General features: G+C 53.7%; 6 protein-coding genes across 6 annotated transcripts; 4 read left to right on the forward strand and 2 right to left on the reverse strand.

Moving 5' to 3' along the window:
• Positions 1-789: 789 nt before the first annotated feature.
• On the forward strand, positions 790-3259 carry BO66DRAFT_170658 (serine/threonine-protein kinase). The gene is made up of 2 exons (XM_025642300.1): positions 790-1606; positions 1667-3259. The coding sequence occupies exons 1-2, from the start codon at positions 878-880 to the stop codon at positions 3086-3088; spliced, it is 2151 nt and encodes a 716-aa protein (XP_025500360.1). The 5' UTR covers positions 790-877; the 3' UTR covers positions 3089-3259.
• Positions 3260-4062: 803 nt separating this feature from the next.
• Positions 4063-5956, forward strand: BO66DRAFT_356497 (exosome non-catalytic core subunit RRP42). Its single transcript, XM_025644885.1, has 2 exons — positions 4063-4999; positions 5079-5956. Exons 1-2 carry the CDS (start codon positions 4418-4420, stop codon positions 5736-5738), a joined length of 1242 nt encoding a protein of 413 aa, XP_025500361.1. The 5' UTR covers positions 4063-4417; the 3' UTR covers positions 5739-5956.
• A 111-nt stretch (positions 5957-6067) lies between these two features.
• On the reverse strand, positions 6068-7017 carry BO66DRAFT_331123 (uncharacterized protein; the record flags this gene model as incomplete). The annotated part of the gene is made up of 2 exons (XM_025644079.1): positions 6068-6481; positions 6625-7017. 2 exons carry the CDS (start codon positions 7015-7017, stop codon positions 6068-6070), a joined length of 807 nt encoding a protein of 268 aa, XP_025500362.1.
• A 1596-nt stretch (positions 7018-8613) lies between these two features.
• On the forward strand, positions 8614-9121 carry BO66DRAFT_297437 (c-type cytochrome; the record flags this gene model as incomplete). Its single annotated transcript, XM_025643203.1, has 3 exons — positions 8614-8739; positions 8803-8961; positions 9026-9121. Coding segments are annotated over 3 exons (381 nt in total), but the record flags the coding sequence as incomplete, so codon positions are not given.
• Positions 9122-11700: 2579 nt separating this feature from the next.
• Positions 11701-13663, forward strand: BO66DRAFT_414198 (uncharacterized protein; the record flags this gene model as incomplete). Its single annotated transcript, XM_025649455.1, has 2 exons — positions 11701-12241; positions 12321-13663. The coding sequence occupies 2 exons, from the start codon at positions 11701-11703 to the stop codon at positions 13661-13663; spliced, it is 1884 nt and encodes a 627-aa protein (XP_025500364.1).
• Positions 13664-15829: 2166 nt separating this feature from the next.
• BO66DRAFT_414199 (arginyltransferase) lies at positions 15830-18068 on the reverse strand (the record flags this gene model as incomplete). Its single annotated transcript, XM_025649456.1, has 11 exons — positions 15830-15955; positions 16057-16331; positions 16388-16453; positions 16502-16599; positions 16652-16888; positions 16941-17102; positions 17161-17283; positions 17341-17403; positions 17467-17542; positions 17638-17682; positions 18011-18068. 11 exons carry the CDS (start codon positions 18066-18068, stop codon positions 15830-15832), a joined length of 1329 nt encoding a protein of 442 aa, XP_025500365.1.
• Positions 18069-18420: the final 352 nt, after the last annotated feature.

Below are 18420 nucleotides of genomic sequence, written 5' to 3' on the forward strand. Positions count from 1 at the left end.
CCTCCGTCTTCTCTCTCTCTCCCTCCCCCCAAAAGGCGGTAGTACTCCGATCATCCTTCCTTTCGTTTAGCTTGTGTCCCAGTGTCCACCTCAAAACGGGTCCGCTCCTATCACTACAGTGATCACGTCCAATCCTCTGGGTCTTCCATCTTGTTTCCAGATCTCCCTCTTCCTCCACCCTCGCTTCTTTCCTGAGAACTACATGACTACCCCTTTCCCCCTCTTGTCGAATTGTGTTTCGTACTGCATTTTACCCTCCCCATCTAATCAATCATCCTCCTTCCTACCTTACCTACCTTACCTACCTTGCCTACCTTACTACCTACCTACTTTACTTTACCTACCTCATCGATCTCACCCCTCGACCGTCCATCATTATCATCGATGGACAGAATTACTCCTTTCGCAGACTCAACTTAGTATAACTGCGAATGATGAGCTCCTGGCTATACTAAAACACCTTCGACACATTCGTTACGAGGAAGATATCCCGTCGACACTCCTCTATACCTCTCCGGTACCAACCCGGCTGACTCCAATCCCCTCTCCTCCCCTCCCCCCCTCCACGACTCATTCGACCCGCAAGAGTTCCCTTGGTTTTTCTGCTGGCAGAGACTCGAAAGGAGATAGACACTATGACTGTCTGCTACGATCATTCCTCCGTGAGGAGCATTGCTCCCGCCTCCGTCGCCTCTCTTGAAGACAGATTCGAAGTCATCAAAGAGGTTGGTGATGGCAGCTTTGGTAGCGTGGCTGTCGCACGTGTACGGACAGCTGGCTCCAATGTTGCACGACGAGGAACCATGGTAAGCTCCTGGCCTATGCCGAGATGCGATGTGAGGCTTGCTGATTCCTTGCTTAGGTGGCGATCAAGACGATGAAGAAGACATTCGAATCGTTGGGTCCCTGTCTGGAGTTGCGTGAGGTCATCTTCCTGCGGACCCTTCCACCCCATCCCCACCTCGTCCCGGCCCTCGACATCTTCCTCGACCCGCTTTCGCGCAAACTGCATATCTGCATGGAGTACATGGACGGCAATCTCTACCAACTAATGAAGGCTCGTGACCACAAGCCCCTGGATCAGAAGCACGTCAAAAGCATTCTATTCCAAATCCTCTCAGGTCTCGACCACATTCACGCTCACCACTTCTTCCACCGCGACATCAAACCCGAAAACATCCTAGTATCTACATCTGCTCCGAACGACTCCGCTTTCAGCCGTTACTCTAACCTCGTCACTCCTCCTTCCACCCCTCCCACCTACACAGTCAAGATCGCCGACTTTGGTCTGGCACGCGAGACACACTCGAAATCCCCCTATACGACCTATGTCTCGACGAGATGGTACCGCGCCCCCGAGGTCCTGTTACGTGCTGGCGAGTACTCCGCGCCGGTGGATATGTGGGCCGTTGGTGCTATGGCTGTTGAAATTGCAACCCTGAAACCACTATTCCCCGGAGGCAATGAGGTTGACCAGGTGTGGCGCGTATGTGAAATCATGGGCAGCCCCGGTAACTGGTACAGTAAGTCTGGGGGCAAGCTCGGAGGTGGTGAGTGGAGAGAGGGTTCTCGCTTGGCTCAGAAGCTGGGTTTCACTTTCCCAAAGGTACGAACCATGAACACCGGTGCATCAATTCACCCGATCAAGGCACTAACGCAATATCAGATGGCCCCTCATTCGATGGAAAGCATTCTCCAAGCCCCTCAGTGGCCCGTTGCCCTTAGTCAGTTTGTTACCTGGTGCCTGATGTGGGATCCCAAGAACCGGCCGACTTCTACCCAGGCATTGAACCATGAGTACTTTGCCGATGCCATTGATCCGTTGAGACCGAAATCTTCGACCGCTCGCCTCTTGGGTCGCAAGCACTCCGAGAAGGTCCTCAAGAGTGCTACTCGGGAGCAGAGCGACTCGCCCACACTCACCTACAAGGCGTCTTGGTTCAGGAGATCGTTGATTGGAAGGTCTGAGAGTCCGGTCCAGCCTACGGAGAACGATCATGTCGCCAAACCAAGCGTTACCTCCTATCCTTCGGAGCTGCAGCCGAGCAAGACCAGACCCGCGCCAACTAAGCGGGCTACCTGGGCCAATGGCGCTCCCATGCCTATTCTGCCTTCGATTCGACCTGTGTCCCCCTTGTCCAACGCCGTCACAGCGCAAGCGAATGCATCCCTGGCTCACTCCGGCGATAGCGCGGGGAAAGCCAGCAAGAAGATCGGCCGGCAGTTGTCAGTCAATTCGAACGGCAATCACTATGCCGATGTCCACAGGCAGGAGGCGGAAAGGGCCCTCAATGGTGGAAGCGCAGTCATCACGCCGAAAGAGAGCTTCTTCTCTCACTTGCGCAAGCGTGCTCGCCGGTTATCTGGACGCAACCAGGGCAATGTCTCCGGCGATGATGTGGAATCCAACGCTGGATGCATGCCTTGGTCAAACCGTTCCTCGCTGGCTCTGGACTCTGTCAACGTCAGTGAATCCAAGTCCACCTCCGACTTTGCGGAACTAGACAAGGCCCTACAGAGTGTGAGGCATTCTCTTGACTCCAACAATCGGGGCAATGTCCCGGTGCAGATCACCTCCCATGTGGACGGCACCAAACGCCAGTCCATGCCCCAAGGTTCCATCCGGACAATGGGCGACAGCCCTGTCTCAACAAGTGGTAATGGAGCGCCCATCTCCAGCCGGACTAGGCGTGCAATGCACATGTCCAACAACCCTATCCACCGCTACGAAACTCCCGAGGAAGAGGATGAGCTTCTTGACGAAGTGCTTCATTCGGCCAGCAAAGCTGCTCGGCGACTAGCACAGGCTGATATCACCTCCGACGGCTCATCCCACTACAGCCACGCCGCTGGAGGTAACGACAGCGGGCGTCCATTGCCAAGCCCTTACCCAACTCCATCGCCTTCCGCTAACTGCGAAGGTGGCTTCTTCGGCCCAGAGACGACTCCATGTCGACGAGTCCCAGCTGAGAAGACAGAAGCAAACTCCAACCGCCAATGGCCCACACCGCCTTATGACGAAGCCGAATGGACCAAGTCGGCTTCGGCTACCACCAAGTTCATGACCGGATCAGCAACTTGTCGGTAGCTTCGGTTTGGCCGGCCTTCGCACTTTTCTTTTAACTCATCGTCATCTTCCGTTGAATATGCTTGCATCTACCAAAAAGTCAGAAAAATGAGTGGTCATGCGCGTAACCGGCAATTTCACCGAGCAAGGCGTACGGGGGATCTGGTGTCTACTGTGTGATTTTATCTTGTGTGAGGACTGGCAGCCTTTTTCTCTTTCATCTTGCATCCTGCGCTTCATTTCCCATACCCGTTTGTATAGCCCGAGGTTTCAGTCCGGGGTTGCCTTTCATTTGTTTGCATTGTTCTCATACCCCAAAGGCCTTATTCATAGATACAGTCGGCCTCGCAACCTGTTTTCGGCATGCCGTTTATTCGTCTTCCATTCATTGGCAATTTTTACAACAACACCTGCACATTTGCTCATCCCTCGTCCTTGATACCAATTGCGCGAGTCGCAATTCTTACACCCATCTCTCACCTTATATATATATCTGAATCATTTCCCAACATGTCTTACATACTCATACCACCTTTCCTTTTGTCCAAACTCCCTTCATCCCTATGTATATTTCCTGTGGCAACATTCCCTCAGTCATCAAGCCTTCCCCTTCCCCTTCCCCTTCCCCTTCCCCTTCCCCTTCCCCTTCTCAACCCCTCATTCCGCGGATGGAGAGGGCTTTTGCACATTTACCCAAAACTTCGCTTCACCTGTTGTACAGTTTATGATTTGGCTGAGGAGCATCGGTGGCTGGTCTGGAGCTTCAACATCTTGTAATATAGGATCATTCCGACGACATATTCGTCTATTTATATATACACATCTAATTCCGCAGACGACGTCTGTATGTATCGGCATATATTGTTTTTCTATGTGTGAAAGAATGGCAAAGAGTTAGCATAGTACGCAGAAAGGGATATCTTGAGTGATAAGTAAATAGTAGGTATGGAAGATCGAATCCACCGAGGCGGAACAACCGTTCCGCCGACATTCCGGCAGAATTTCCCAAAGCAGCACTACGTCAAAAGCTTCAGATCGACTTGTCAATTCTTTAACATTTCAGCAATATAAGCCTGGCGCGACCGAAAGACTGCTCGGCTCAGCAGGTCATACAGGGCTTCTCAGCTTAAGCTCGCTCAACCTTCTTTGCGACAAAATCTTGCTGCTCAGTCATCCAAGCAAGAAGCCATCCATTTCCCAGCACTTTAGTCCTTGATCTCGAGTTTCCTCGAAGGGCTGTCGATAGCTGCGGAGACTGCCTGTACCTCTACCTCAACCGCACTTATCTAATATTACCCTTCGATTCACACGCCCTCGTCTTTTCGTTCTCCAAACAAGCCAACCGAGAAAATGTCAACCCAACGACAAGCCACCTCCGCCTCGCAAACCCCGCACATCTCCCCCGCCGAACTCTCCTACCTCTACACCTCGCTCAGTCTCCCCCAGAACCCCATCCGACCCGATGGCCGCTCGGCGACGCAATTCCGGCCGCTGACCGCCGAGACCGATCTGCTGCCCGGCACGAACGGCAGCGCGCGCGTCGGGTTCGCGGACGGGACGCAGGCGATCGTCGGCGTGAAGGCCGAGGTGGAGCGGACGGTGGTGGGTGCTGCGGCCAGTTACACTCTTGCAGAGGCCGAAGGCGCGGGGGATCTTGATGGGGAGGGTGGGGAGGGGTCGGGTTCTGCCGCTGGGGCTGGGGCTGCTACGGCCGGTCATGGGTCGTGGGTGCAGATGAGTATTGAGATCCCCGGGTTTCGGGACGACGATGCCCTGCCGGTGTTTCTGGCGGAGATGATGCGGGAGCCGTTGGTTGAGAGTGTTTCTTCGGGGGGAAAGGGTGGTAACGGTCGTGAGGAAGGGGAGATGGAGGGCGGTTTGAAGGGGCGGTTGGTGATTAATCGGAGGTGGCATTGGCGGTTGTATATTGATGTAAGAGATTACGTCCCCATTTTTTGATTCTGCTGGATTGGAGTCCAGTTCAATTGCTAACTAACAACGCATGAAACAGGTATTACTGCTGTCGCAACCACTCTCCTACCCCCTCCCCCTCTTGTCCCTGACGACACATCTGGCACTTCTGGCGACGAAACTCCCCAAGTTGAAATCCAAGGGCGAGGAGGATCCCTTCTTCGACGATGACTGGAATGCGGCCGAGTATTTGTACCCCAGAGCTTCTTCGTTCCCCAAGTTCGGCGGTGGCACGGCGACGGGCGATGTTCCGCCTCCCGTGCAGCATGTCCGGCCGCCGGTGACCCTCTTGGTGATCGCCGTGGGCGACAATGTCATCTTCGATCCGAACCGCGAGGAGATCGCCGTCGCCGATACCGTGCTGGCCATCTCGGTGACGCGCGATGGTGGTGCCGAGGGCGGCCTGAAGTTGTTGTCGATCCGGACGATCGATCCCCCCTCGCGGCTGACGCAGCCTGGGGTGCCGAATTCCGAGAATGTGGCGACGCTGGGGGCTACGGCTGGTGCTGCTGGCTCGGAGGAGCAGTCGGCGGCGGTTCTGAATCCGGTGACGGGCGAGGAGGAGGTTCCTGGCGTGTGGAGGCCTCGTCGCGGCGGGGTGAAGAGGCGGACGGTGGCTAAGATGGTCAAGTTGGTGCTGGAGAAGGGCGGGGTTGGTGAGGAGGTTCTGGAGGGTTTGGAGAGTGTGGAGGTTGGTTGAGCGGTTCAGGAGGGCTTGGATGGGGCTTGTCGCTCCGGGTGGCTAAAATGTCCTCCCACATGGCAGACACATCTCCTGGGCTTGTTTGCGAGGAAAGGGAAGCGCATATCCACCCGCAAGAGCGTGATCCTCGACCACAGCGATGACTCGCCCGATGCTTAGCCCCCGGTAGACACGAGCACAACCCGCCGAGGAGGATAGAAAGCTAGTAGTATTGTACATAGACCTAAGATATGCTAAAAATCTTCCCCAACTACATCCCTCATCTTACACACTGCAATCCCTCTCTACCTCCGCAATTGCACCGGATGGATCGATCCGACAACAGCCTACCAAATACCCAACCACTTCTTCACGGGCCTCTTCTTCCCCTCCCAATCGACATACGTGCCGTCGCCGGCCACCTCCTCCCGAGCAATAGGCGACTGATCATCCACCGCCTCCGCGGGAGCAGCCGCCGCAGCCGCAGCATCAGCACCCTCCGCCGTCTCAGACGCCTCCTCCAACCCATGCGCAATCCGATACTGCCGGCGCTTCTCGGCGTCCTCGACGCGCTGCCGGCGCTTCTCGCGCGTCTGCTGCGACGAATGCTCGACATGCATCCGGAACACCGCGAGCGCCTGGCCCACCGTGTCGAACGGATGCGACAGCAACCCCGACCACGAGGGGAGCAGGTGCGCGAACGGCGACGACCGCTTGAAGTTCGTGGTGAATGTGAACGTGGCCAGGGAAGTGAGGACACCCTATCCGTAGCAGCCGTGGTTAGCATTTACTAAGGTATCTCCTCCTCAACTGTGCAGTATACACTTCACCCCTCCTCCTCCTCCCAACTCCCCTCCACCCACAGCCCCCCGGGAATACACAACATGCGGTAGATAAAGCTCACCATAGCAATCCAAACATGAATCCCCCGATTCGTCAGGAACTTATGCGCCACCGTCCCCTCGGGCGGGAACATGTTGGGGTACTGTTTCTGCCGCTGGGCCGCCTTCTCGGCCTCCGTCAGGCGCGGGCCGTAGTGCACCGGGTCGGCGTTCACGACGCGCCCGTTGCTGGTGCGCACCACGCGCCGCTGCGGGTGCGACGGCGGCCGGAATCGGTCCGGTTGCGGGAGCACGATCGGTTTGTCTTTGGTTTTCGAAGAGGTGGATTTGCTCGAGGCGCAGCGGCGGGTTGTTACGGTGGTGCGGGTGGTGAGGGCTTGTTGGAGGGTTCGAGGGGTGGGGATGCCTCGTGGGAGGAGGAAGCGCGGGATTCGGATTGTCGTTGTTGGTTGCATCTTTTTTTGAGGGGTTGGGGGTTGAGAGTTGGGGGAGAGGGTTGGAGGGTGGTAGGTTTGTGGATGTAGTGCCAGCTGACCTCGAGGTTGATTGATATGCCTGATACGGGCAATTTTCTTGACCGGGAAGGTGGTGGTGGTGGTGCCGGGCGGTGTGGGCTTGGGCTTGTGAGCTTGTCACGTGAGATGGCGGATAGTCGCGATACTACGGCGAAGTTACTAGGTTGGGGTTTGTTTTTTGGGCCAAGCTTCTTGAAGGCTGGTCTGAGGAAAATATGTCAAGCATAATGCACTGCGATATTCGAGGGCGCAGTGTGTGTCTTATATAGCTACGTACATTGCACTGCGCAAGTCATTGAATGGCATGGACATCGTCCCGGCGCATCGCATGTTTACTTGACCGGGCGGCGATTGTTGCTACGTACAGTATCGTACCTACAGTATGCGACGGAGCGGAACAACGTAAACCCAGCGCCAAGTCGGTCAGACTCGGAGGACGAATGACCGTCCAGGGATTTGCAAATGCTGCTCCGTACCCCCGAATCTGCCCCGGGCTCTGGTCACCCAAAAGCAAAGGCGATGGCAAAAATGATGTAGTGCTTTCACCATTCTCATCTCATCCCCTATCGCCCTCAGAGTTCCATTGTTCAGTCTCGTCCTGAACCATTCTTTGGTGATTCTACACCGATCGAATTCAACCGATTGGTTGCGGGATCCCGAAGGCACGGCAGGCAGAGTCAGCAGGAATGAGCGTAGAATGAGATCATACCTCATGAGTTACCTCCCAGGTAGGGGTCGAGAACACCTGGAGAGAGAGAGAGAGAGAGAGGTTGTATAGTAAATCAATTAAGAAACACTAGTCTAGACAGCATAACAATCAATAGACCTCAGGCCAATTCATTGACTCGGGACTCCCATTCTAATTTAGGCTGGTAACTCGAGGTAACTGTGCCTGGTGATCTCATCTTTTCATCCATGATCCAAAAAATCACACCGGCATCTGGTCCCGGATGCGCCCGTTGCGCTGAATCATCGCGGCGCTGATTGGCGGAGGCCCGGATCACGGGAAAAGGGCTGTTGGGGCCGCTCTTCCCAGTAAGTACAAATTGCAATCGCAAGTTTTTCTGTCCTCCCCTTCTGCTTTCCCTTCTTCCCCCGGAATCTCCTCCGCTCAATCCAATTCCTCTGTACTTTACCTTCTTTACCTTTCTTTTTTAATACCCTTCACATCTCCCCTTCACCACATTCAAAATGGGCAAGGACGCTGGTTTCGCTCCTGGTAAGCATTCCACTTGGAATTTCCCTGATCTCCCCGGTGTCACCGATCATGCACTGGTCGCCTCGAAGACTCGGCTTGAACACAATGTCTTCGGGCCTGCCGGATGCATGGGCCAGGTGTTGGGTGGTGGTGTCTGGTCTCGATGTGTTATGATCATGGGTTCTTTGTCGGTTCTGTCGCCTTGACAATTTGTCGCTGCTTTGCCTCTTTGACTGCAATTGCAAGGCCCATGAACCAGACCACAAGATCTCAAGACCAGCGAAAGACTCAGGACCATGACGAGCTTCGACACCTACTGTTTCCTCACTACAATTCACATGCGCGAGGCCGAGCTGGAGGCCTGCGAAAAGCCCCAGCAATCGGCAACACAAATGCCCATCCAGACTGCGGCTAACATCTCCGGTTTTTCAGGTGACTCTGCCAAGGGTGCCAAGCTCTTCCAGGTGAGTTGATGTCTTCTTCTGCATCCATTTCATGGACTCGGTGGCTAACTCTGCATTTTCCAGACTCGCTGCGCTCAGTGCCACACCGTCGAGGCCGGTGGTCCCCACAAGGTCGGCCCCAACCTCCACGGTCTCTTCGGCCGTAAGACCGGTTCCTCCGACGGCTACGCCTACACCGACGCCAACAAGCAGGCCGACGTCACCTGGGATGAGAGCACTCTCGTAAGCCCACCCTCGCGACCCGCGCACCAATCGTGATCAACTTGACTAACATGCTTCCTTCCAGTACCCCTACCTCGAGAACCCCAAGAAGTACATCCCCGGTACCAAGATGGCCTTCGGTGGTCTCAAGAAGGCCAAGGAGCGCAACGACCTCATCACGTACGTTCCTTCCTGCGATCGGTTTAGGCACCGTCAGCTAACGGATGTGTTTCCTACAGTTACCTCAAGGAGGCCACCGCTTAGATGTCTTCACCTATGTGAAACCTTCTAGACCCCGACCGGGACGTACGGGTCTGCCTCGACTCTGCGTGCTGGAAACAGCTGGTCACTCGGTCGTCTCTGCGGCTTGGTCGGGTCATGTAACATTACCCTTTGATTACATGCGATAGACTTTGGAATCGTTGTGCGATGGAAGAAAAAAGAGGATGCTATAGAGCCTTTTGCCTCCTTCGCGACCGCTGTCTACTACACATATTCCCGATTGACGTTTTGTTTATTTTTTTTTTCATTTGTGACCAACGAATGCCCTGCTCTGTGTATGATGGTATCAATATTTTTTTTTTCTGTGAGACTATAATGAAAAAAGATCTCCTCTCATGACGCCATGCGCGCCGAAAGTGACCTCTAGGTGCGTCTGTGCTTTTTCCCGTTGCAGTAAATTGATGCGTTGGCCGAGTCTGGCGTTTCAGGATGATCAGAATCACGTGTACCGGTGGGTTGGCGGTCGGCGGTCGGGCAACCGCCAGGCTTCAAGGTTCCCTGATTTTCCCGCCGTTGCTGGCCGAGAGAGAGAGGGTGGGTGAGAGACGTGAATCCATCAATCATCGACGGCTGCTGAGACAAGTCTCGACTGCAACGGCAATCTGGCGGATGATCCTTGCATCGTTGGAGAAGCATCTCGGCCACATGATTGGACCAGTTGTCCTGCTACAGCCTGCTACAGCCTGCTACCGCCATGACCAACTTGGTGCTTAGTTGGTGCACTTCCTCAGACAAACAGTCTATCTTTGCGCATTCAAAGTGCAGGCAAGCCATGATGCGAGTGCTACCTCTCCCCGTTCGGAACCATGGGATTTTCATCTGGTCGAAGATGTGAGATAATCTGGGGACTGATATACAGTACAGTACGGAGTACGGTATGTACCACTGATCGGAACCCAGGGATGACCACGAATGACGCGAATCGGAAGATGTGACCGAGCACGATGGCGTGGCAGTAAGCACGACCGGACGTGTCGAAGCTGCTGAGAGTTCATCCGTACTGTACATCGGGAGTATCAGGCTTCTTTCTCCCCCTCCTCGCTCTGCAGCACTTCAGCCACAGCGTCCCTTTGCCCCTCCCCACTTTGAGAGTTTCTTCGCTGACTATCGCTATCGATAAACCCCCCCGTTCACAATCGATAGGGATGTATTCTTGGTTCAGGTCCTTCCGCCCTTCTTTGTTATCGCATCGATGTCCGCACGTTGTCTGCCCTTTATGCGATGGATGGAACAACGGGGGGTTCTTGAGATGCGCTCCCTACGCAACAACTTTGCGCACTTTGCGCACTCCCCTGGGCTTTCCCCCACCATCGGTTTCTACCGGCAATCAGAAGAGAAAGGACATTTTGCAAGCTCCATCGAAACTCCCTCTCCAAAGATAGTCGGTTTTAGCCCATCGCACATGACCCGGGGCTAGTCCACCACGATTGGTCCAGCCACCCCCCTCCCCTCCATTGTTTAAATACGGATTCCGAACCCCCCCCTCCGACCAGCGAGACATGCGAGGGGCGCGTATCATCTACTTGTACCTGGAAAAGAAACAGGTTACTTTACCTGCTTGCCTCGAAACCCCGTGTGTGAAATCGCATTGATATTTCTATACTTCCATCGCAATCTTATACTGCACCGACTTCGGACGGAATACTGAATACTTGCTTGCCTCAACGCACCCCATCTTATCTATCTATATAGTCTATTCAGATCGTGTATTGACTATCTTATCTGCCCTCCACTAACCGCATCCCTCCATAGCTCCTCTCCCTGTCTCACACAGGTGGCACCCTCTCTTGCGGTGCCTGTGTCTGTGGCTCTGTGTCTATAGTGGTGGTTCATGCAAGCACCTCTCACAGTTGCTTTTGACGGTGTATTGCGGAGAACCCGCTGTGACTTGTCGCATCCCATAACCGTTTCTAAACACTGACTAACTGGTTGGCCTATTGACACACGCACACACTGCCGTCTATCCTCTATAATCTGTACTTGATCCTCTGTGAGGTCTTGCGCGCGTGCGATCGCTCACCCGTCTACCCTGGTGAATCCAGTGAATGATTCAGGTCGCCCTTGTGGTCCTCAGGCACCCAGGCTAATTACTTACGTTCACTTACGGTCCTCATTTTTAACTGTCTGATCGCATTCCATTCCCTGGCCTCACCTTCACTTTATCTTTTAAACTCTGGGTAGACTTCTCTCTCCCCTCTCTTCCTTCCACTCACCTTCTCACCTTCTCACCTCCTCACCTCCTCACCTCGCTCTCACATTTCATGCCTCCCCCCACCTTCCCCATCCATCCGCGCCTAGAACACAGCTCAGATCGTATCTAAGCGCGCTTGCGACTAACCATCTGATCAAGTCTTCTTGACCTTTTCCACCATTCGCGCAGTATCCTCGTCCGCGCAGTGCGAGGTGTCGTCCAGATCGTTGGCGCGATCAAGAGGATCCTTGGCTCTCGTGGCTATTCGTTGTGAAACACCGTCCCAGATGTTAGACGAACTCGACAACAACTTCGACGACCATCCGTCTCTGGATGCGTCGCTCGAGGATTTTGAAAGCAGCAGTAACACACAGCGTTCACCCCTCTTCAGTCTCTCGTCGCAGCATTCGGGATTCCGCGAGGAGGAATCAGACCCAGATGATGAAGACCCCAATCCCAACACGGAGCGCTGGTCACCACCCGGCTTTCGCAGACACGATTACAATCCAGGAAGTGGTTGGTATCGCCACGAAGCGTATTCTCGCAGTCCGGAGAAGGAGCGCCCCGTCCTCAAGCCGACAGTTGGGGTGAGCCCGGCGCAATCGCGTGAAGGTAGCCCACAGTACGAGGATGCGGTCGAGGCCCCTGTGACAAAGGATCGCAAGCAGTCGTCCGCTATGACCGAGACCACAGCATGCGCGCCGACGGCCATGTCGCTACAGAGCCCCGAAAGGACCCAGGCACGTTCGCCAAGCAGAGCTCCGGCTGGCGGGCAAGCTGGTCAGGACATCGAGGTGGACTTCGCACCCGAGCAGGACCTTAGTAGTTGTAGGTACCACTTCGGAGCACAACTCTATCCAGCGAGCTGGTACGGAATACTGACCTGTGATTTTTTCTTTGCATGAAGATATCCGGTTCCAAGTACGCGCCGAAGTTCAGCAACGTGAACCATTGGCGGCCATATGCGGGTACCTGCGTGAGAAGTTTGATAAGATCACCAGCACTCGGACCAATACTCTCGTATCCATAGTTGTCGCCCTTTTGTCCATAGGATTGATGCGCACCTTGTTTCTCCCGAACTATCCTCAGCCAATCCCTGACTTGGTCAAGCTATCCGGGTTTGCGCGCTCCTTTGAGCCCCTGATTTACTATTCGGAACATGGCGCGCAGCAGATCGAAGCCCTGCAGGAAACCGGCGTGGCGGTCTGGGACCTGAGCGAATCAGTTCGTGGCACCAACATGACCAGCGCGCCTATCATCGTGCGCCAGCTGGATGAATTGTCCGAGTCTCTTAAGTCACTGTCTTTGGAGCTGACTCGCTTCTTCGCCAACGTCGATGCCGACTTCGACTCGATCCTGATTGTCATGGATTGGGCCAAGCGCGAACTGGAAGCGATCAATGCGCAACCGCCTAGCTCGTTGCCGACGCTCATGTTCGATAACCTGCATGAGATCCTTGCGCGGCTGGGTACCATGGAACGCCCGATTGACCCCCACGATGCTCCTCCGGGTAGTGAGCTGGCGACTACACCCACCACATTCGGGCAAGTCGTAACAGCGGTCCTTGGACAAACCTCGGCGCAACGCACGCGCGCGACGCTCACTCGGACTTTTACGGAATTCTTGGGTGTGCTTGAAGAATGTATCAACACTGAGCTGCACCATTCCACCGCGCTCTTTGGGCTCTTTGAGTCTATCGATCGCCAGTTCCTGAATCTGCAACGGACCGTCGTTCGTGAGTCGGATGCGCAAGAACGAGAGGAGGGCGAGATGCTGAGTTCCCTGTGGACCCGTGTTCTCGGACCGGATGCCTCCATTGTTCGCAAGTACGAGAAGAACAAACGGCTTCTTGCCAGCGTCCGTAGTCGGACTGTCACTAACAAGCACCTCCTGATGGACCACCGTGGACGCCTCCTCACGCTCAAGGTGAATTTGGAAACCCTGCGTCGAAAGTTGGTCAGTCCGCTGGTGCGGCGCAACGATTCGGTCCGCTTCGCAGGTGGTGTTGAGGCTAGCAATAGTCACAGCCATGGACGCATGCTCGGGCCGATCGGAGCCGTGATCGAGGGTCAAATCCGGGGCATCGACGGCAGCTACGAATACCTTCGGGGCGTACGCGACAAACAGAAAGCACGATTCATGGAGTTTGTCTTCGGCGCTGGGCGACGAATTCCGACAAACGCGATGCTAGCGGATGGGTCCGAGGGCGATGAGGTGGAAGCGCAGGCCATTGACGAGGGTGGTGATTAAGTTGACAGACAGGTTCGAGACTTGTGCTTGACTGAAAAGCATGGCCAGGCGTTTTCCATCTGTCATCATCTCGTCACTGCGTGTGTTCTTTCCATCGTCATCATCCATATCTCTACCCATTCACGCATCTATCGGAATACACGGCGTTGCATCTGATCCCTGCCGGTTAGCATTGTCTTGTCTTGCTATGCATGTGACATGGTGGGGCGTTACATCTACAGGATCGTTCATCATCTGGTTGTGGGCATGGGCATGGTTCTCAGCATCTTCTTCTCTCTGGGGTACATGGTTGCGTCTCACGACATCACGTTTTCTGCTTGTAACTATGGAGTGTACTGACCCGTTGGCGTCCATAGATTTGATTCACTGACTGGCGTTCTTTTTCAAATTGTCATCTCTCGATGTTCCGTTTTCTTCTCTTCTCTTCATGTTTCCTTTCGTCGTCGAGGGGCTTCTTCGTTTGATCTTGATTGCATTGATTCGATGATCGACGATCGATTTGATTCGGCGAATTCAAGGCGATGGGGCAATGAATGATGAGGGAGGGAAGATCTTTTCTCAAGAGATAGACAAACAGGAAATGGTGCTATCATTTGCTTTGCTTTAAGGTTATGGGGTTCCGATTGTCCTCTTCGAAGTGCTACCAGTCGTCCTCCGGTCAGGGTTTCTATTTTCTTTTTTTTTTTTTTCGATGCAGATAACATTGAAATGGATGGGGGCTTTTGTTTTGGTTGGGTATAGGCAAGGTAGTCGCTCCCCGGCCCTCGTCGCGGGTTTGACCACTCTTACTTTCTTTGTCTGGTTGGTGTATGTAGGGCGAATGGGAAGCTGGGAAGTGGTCTGGGTTGGGTGGTTGTTGTTGTTATCATGGATCATGGATGCCGGGCGTGCCTCGTCTCTTTCTTTTCTTGTTTGTGATTTCTTTGCTTTTTTCACTTTCACACAAATCTCCCATCATCCAGGCTTGCATTGTGCATTGACTCTCTTTCTTTCCTTTTTCATCCACTTCTTTCTCTGTGAATACATAGGGATGCGCCAATGGATTGCCTGATTGATTGACTTGACTTGACTTGAGATCCAACTGCTTGCTTGCTGGCTGGCGGCTGGCTAGCGTGCTTACATTCTCTCCTCTTTGTTCTCGATACGCAAGTTATATGCCGGTGAGTTGGCCAGAAAAGAAACCCTGGGTGCGTATGGGTCTGGATCTGGATCTGGATCTGGATCTGGATCTGGACATGGGTGGGCAGATCTACCAGCTCCGCCGCGGCGCGCTTGTGCTTGTGCTTGTGCTTGTGCTTGTGCTTGTTCCTCCCAAGCTAAAGATCGGTCTCTACTCGCTCTAAGCTTTTGGTGGACGAGCTGGGCTGGGCTAGCTGGGCTGAGTATCACGCCATGCTTTGTGAATATCCCCCCCCCAACACCCGATCTAGCCCACCTGTTTACTCGTACCTTCCAGACGCGACCCTTTCAGATACAGATACAGACAGATATCGACACAGACAGAAACATGGACATAAGCTCATTTATAATACGATCCAAGTATAGGGAGCCTTTTCCGCTGGCGAAGCGGCTTGGGAAACGATATCGCTTGCATGCATACCTATCTTACCTGCCTCCCTGCCTCCCTACCTAGCTACCTAACTTATACTCCGACAACACTGGATATAAGCCCATGGGGCTATTCTCGCTAACGTACCAAATTATAACATTACATAAGTACCGTACGTCCCCTCTTGACCAGAGATTATAGTAGACCTGCGGGTCCCCTTTCTACGCTGCTGAGTTTAATGGAGGATATAGGTGCTTTTGTATCGGCCGAGAAATATGGATGGTGGGCGAGAGAGAGAGATCTTGGAGGTAGGTAAGGTATGTCTGGCACACTCAGGTAACACCTTATCACCGATCCATGAGCTAGTAGAGATGGAGAGCGGTAGCTCTGGCGGCGATAGTTAGAATGGTATGTACGGAGTAGTCGAAATCCTATTCGTTCTACTTCTCTCTTTTGGTCGAAGCTCTGCTTGAGGCTTGCAATCGGTATTCTCGAGACTTCGCTGACATGGTGGGTTTCCTCTAGTATTGTATCCTCTGCCCTTGAATAACAGTAGTTTGGCTGCTGTATTAACGAAACCACCATGCATCCACTGAGTCCTGACCACGCCTAGGGATCTAATCAAATAGCACCACGGCACTCTGCTTGAAGACCTCCGGTCCCAGCACCGCCGCCAGCTCCGCGACAATCCCCTTCACCGATTGAGGGTTGTCCATCGGCATTCTCTCCCATCCGACAAGGTCCTATCATCATACCCTTGTTAGTATCGCTTCGACCAGGTGTACAATGCACATAGCGCGCATTCTCCAGATATACCAAGTGTGGAGAGAAGGGGGGAACGTACAATCATATGTACAAAGGACCCATGCACCAGAAGCAACCAGTGGTCCAGGTCTAGCGCCTTCACTTCCTCCAGAGTCAACACGCCAGGCATGTGCAAGTCAAAGAGTGACATGTCCTCATCGTTGATTTCCGCATCAGCGGTGTCGGGCTCAGAATGAGTCTTCTCAGCAGTAGCGGTGGTTGCTTGGCGGTCTCGTGAAAGGGAGACGTAGGGTCGAGTGTCGAGTTTCTGGGAGAGTTCGCCGTCGAGAGGGTCCCAGGCGTAGGATTCGGGGTCTATCATAATTAGTTTTGAGGGGAAAGGTGAAAGGGGGCCGAAACAGGGCCCATACCGAGGATGTACTGGGGCTTGAAGGTTCCCTTGTACCGCATTTTCTGACATGTATGGATATAGTATCCTTACCGGAATATTAGCAATAGCACGCGATCTGAATCGATGGACTTACCCATGTAGTAGTACGGGTATTGAGCCTCCACGGCAAAAGCGATCTCCCGCATCGCGCTCAACTTGCCGAACTCCCATTGTTCATAGTCTGGGTCATAACTAACTGATGTCAGCTTTGGGTGGAATCGGCCACGCAAACAGGAAGCAGTACAAGATGTATACAGAGCTCACACCATTAGGCATCAGATCTAATACAGCTACGGCGATGAGCTTGCCATCGAGACGGTAGCACTGATGCCACGATCCGAGCTTCTTCTCGTCCGACTTCTTCGGATCGGCGGGTGAGCGCGTCAGGCCTGAGCAAAGGAAGCGCTTGAAGTCCTTGGTCTGCCACTTCGAGACGTCTTCCTTGTGGACTGTAGTCTGATACTTGCGGAAGAGGTCGAATCTGCGGGTGGATAGGTCAGAATTTCGATTTAAAACCGGTAAAAGTGACGGACTTGGCCTGAGAGATGGAGTCGCCCTCCAGATTAACCTCGAATCGATGCGCAGGCTCGAGGTACTTCTTCGTCTTAGGGTCAATGGGCCGTTTCACATTGCTATATTCGGCTTCGTGGACGGCCCCCAGGAGGTCGAAGTGGGACTTGCGGGCCTTCTTTTCCCTGCAATGCGGACATTCAGCGACCCTTCATGGATCTATCCCAGCTTGGATCGACTTACTCCCGTGTCTTGGGGCAGAGATACGCGGCTCGACGGATGTATTCAGGACCGAGAACGAACTTGTTCCAGCGGTTCACGGCCTTGCGTTGATCCTTGCGAGGTTTGAAGTCCAATGCCTCCAGTCTGTAATGATGGTTAATATCGTGAAACATAGACAGGGGAAAAGAGCCGATCACCGACCTCATCGTATAGTGAGGGCAGCATGACCGCTGCAGGTTCTGCTTGTAGTACAGCGTGCCCGATCTAGGCCTGAGTTAGTCTCCATGCTGTTCGTACTTCTCATGCACCAAATGAACCACACGATACCTTCTCCAACCCCGATTGACAAGGGCCTCATAATGGGCCGGTCGCACAGAGACCGAGCTAGTGTAGTAGGAGGCCGCTGCAGTAGGTGCGCGTTAGTACTGGCATGGCATGAAGCCGTCGTCGACATGCCTGTGATGGGCATCTCTGGTGGGGCAGCGTGGGGAGACTCACAGCCATCATCAGATTTGCAGTAGCCACAAGAATTGCGTTGGTAGCCTGAAGGTCGAAGTCAGCGGCAAGAGGCAACCGGTGGGGCGGTCTACATGGCGACAATTGAAGACGATAAATGACCAAGAATGTGATTTGGTGATGTTTTCACTGGAGGCAACGGGAACAGGAGACGAAAGTTCGGCAAAGGTGGTTGGCAGTGGTGTTGTTTAGGTCGTACTTTGGGGAAGCGAAGGCCGTATAGATCGAGATGAGGGGCAGCAAAAATGCCATGCCGGCACATTGAGGGGCACCGATTGGGGGAGAGAAAAGGGAACCAACTGGGGCGGATACTGATTGCACGGGGCTGAAGACGCTATGATGACTGGTTGCTTACCTAGAGGCCGGAAAAGCGACAATTTTCTTGCCTGCTCGGCGTCAACAATCGAGACCATGGCTTTTTTTTTTTTTTTTTTTTGGTTGTTGTTGTTGCTGGTGATGGTGGTGGTGGTTGGTGTCTATGTCAAGCACCAAGCGGAGATCGCAGTCTGAGATGGAGCAACGGATTCACAAGGCATGCATGCAACTGCAGAATGAGTCGGAAAAGTGGGAAGACCCGGATAGTATCGAATCACTAGAATATCCTCTGTCGATGAGGAGGATGACAAACTAGAGTAGGTATCCTGGTGGCTGCGATGTGGTGGTCTGAGGGGCCCGAGATTGTTGTGATCTTGGAGGATGGAAATGGAGAGAAGATGATGCGGGACGGAATGGTTGAAGCTGGCCAATTCGGCAAGCCCATCATCC

The sequence above is a fragment of the Aspergillus aculeatinus genome (genome assembly GCF_003184765.1).
Source record: "Aspergillus aculeatinus CBS 121060 unplaced genomic scaffold BO66scaffold_49, whole genome shotgun sequence".
Taxonomy (NCBI): domain Eukaryota; kingdom Fungi; phylum Ascomycota; class Eurotiomycetes; order Eurotiales; family Aspergillaceae; genus Aspergillus; species Aspergillus aculeatinus.

Bases quoted from the DNA above. Each gene is read 5' to 3' on its own strand.
- BO66DRAFT_170658 (XM_025642300.1), top strand. From the start codon at position 878: ATGAAGAAGACATTCGAATCGTTGGGTCCCTGTCTGGAGTTGCGTGAG. The intron at 1,607-1,666 runs GTACGAACCATG...ACGCAATATCAG, and splicing joins TGGGTTTCACTTTCCCAAAG to ATGGCCCCTCATTCGATGGA.
- BO66DRAFT_356497 (XM_025644885.1), top strand. From the start codon at position 4,418: ATGTCAACCCAACGACAAGCCACCTCCGCCTCGCAAACCCCGCACATC. The intron at 5,000-5,078 runs GTAAGAGATTAC...CGCATGAAACAG, and splicing joins ATTGGCGGTTGTATATTGAT to GTATTACTGCTGTCGCAACC.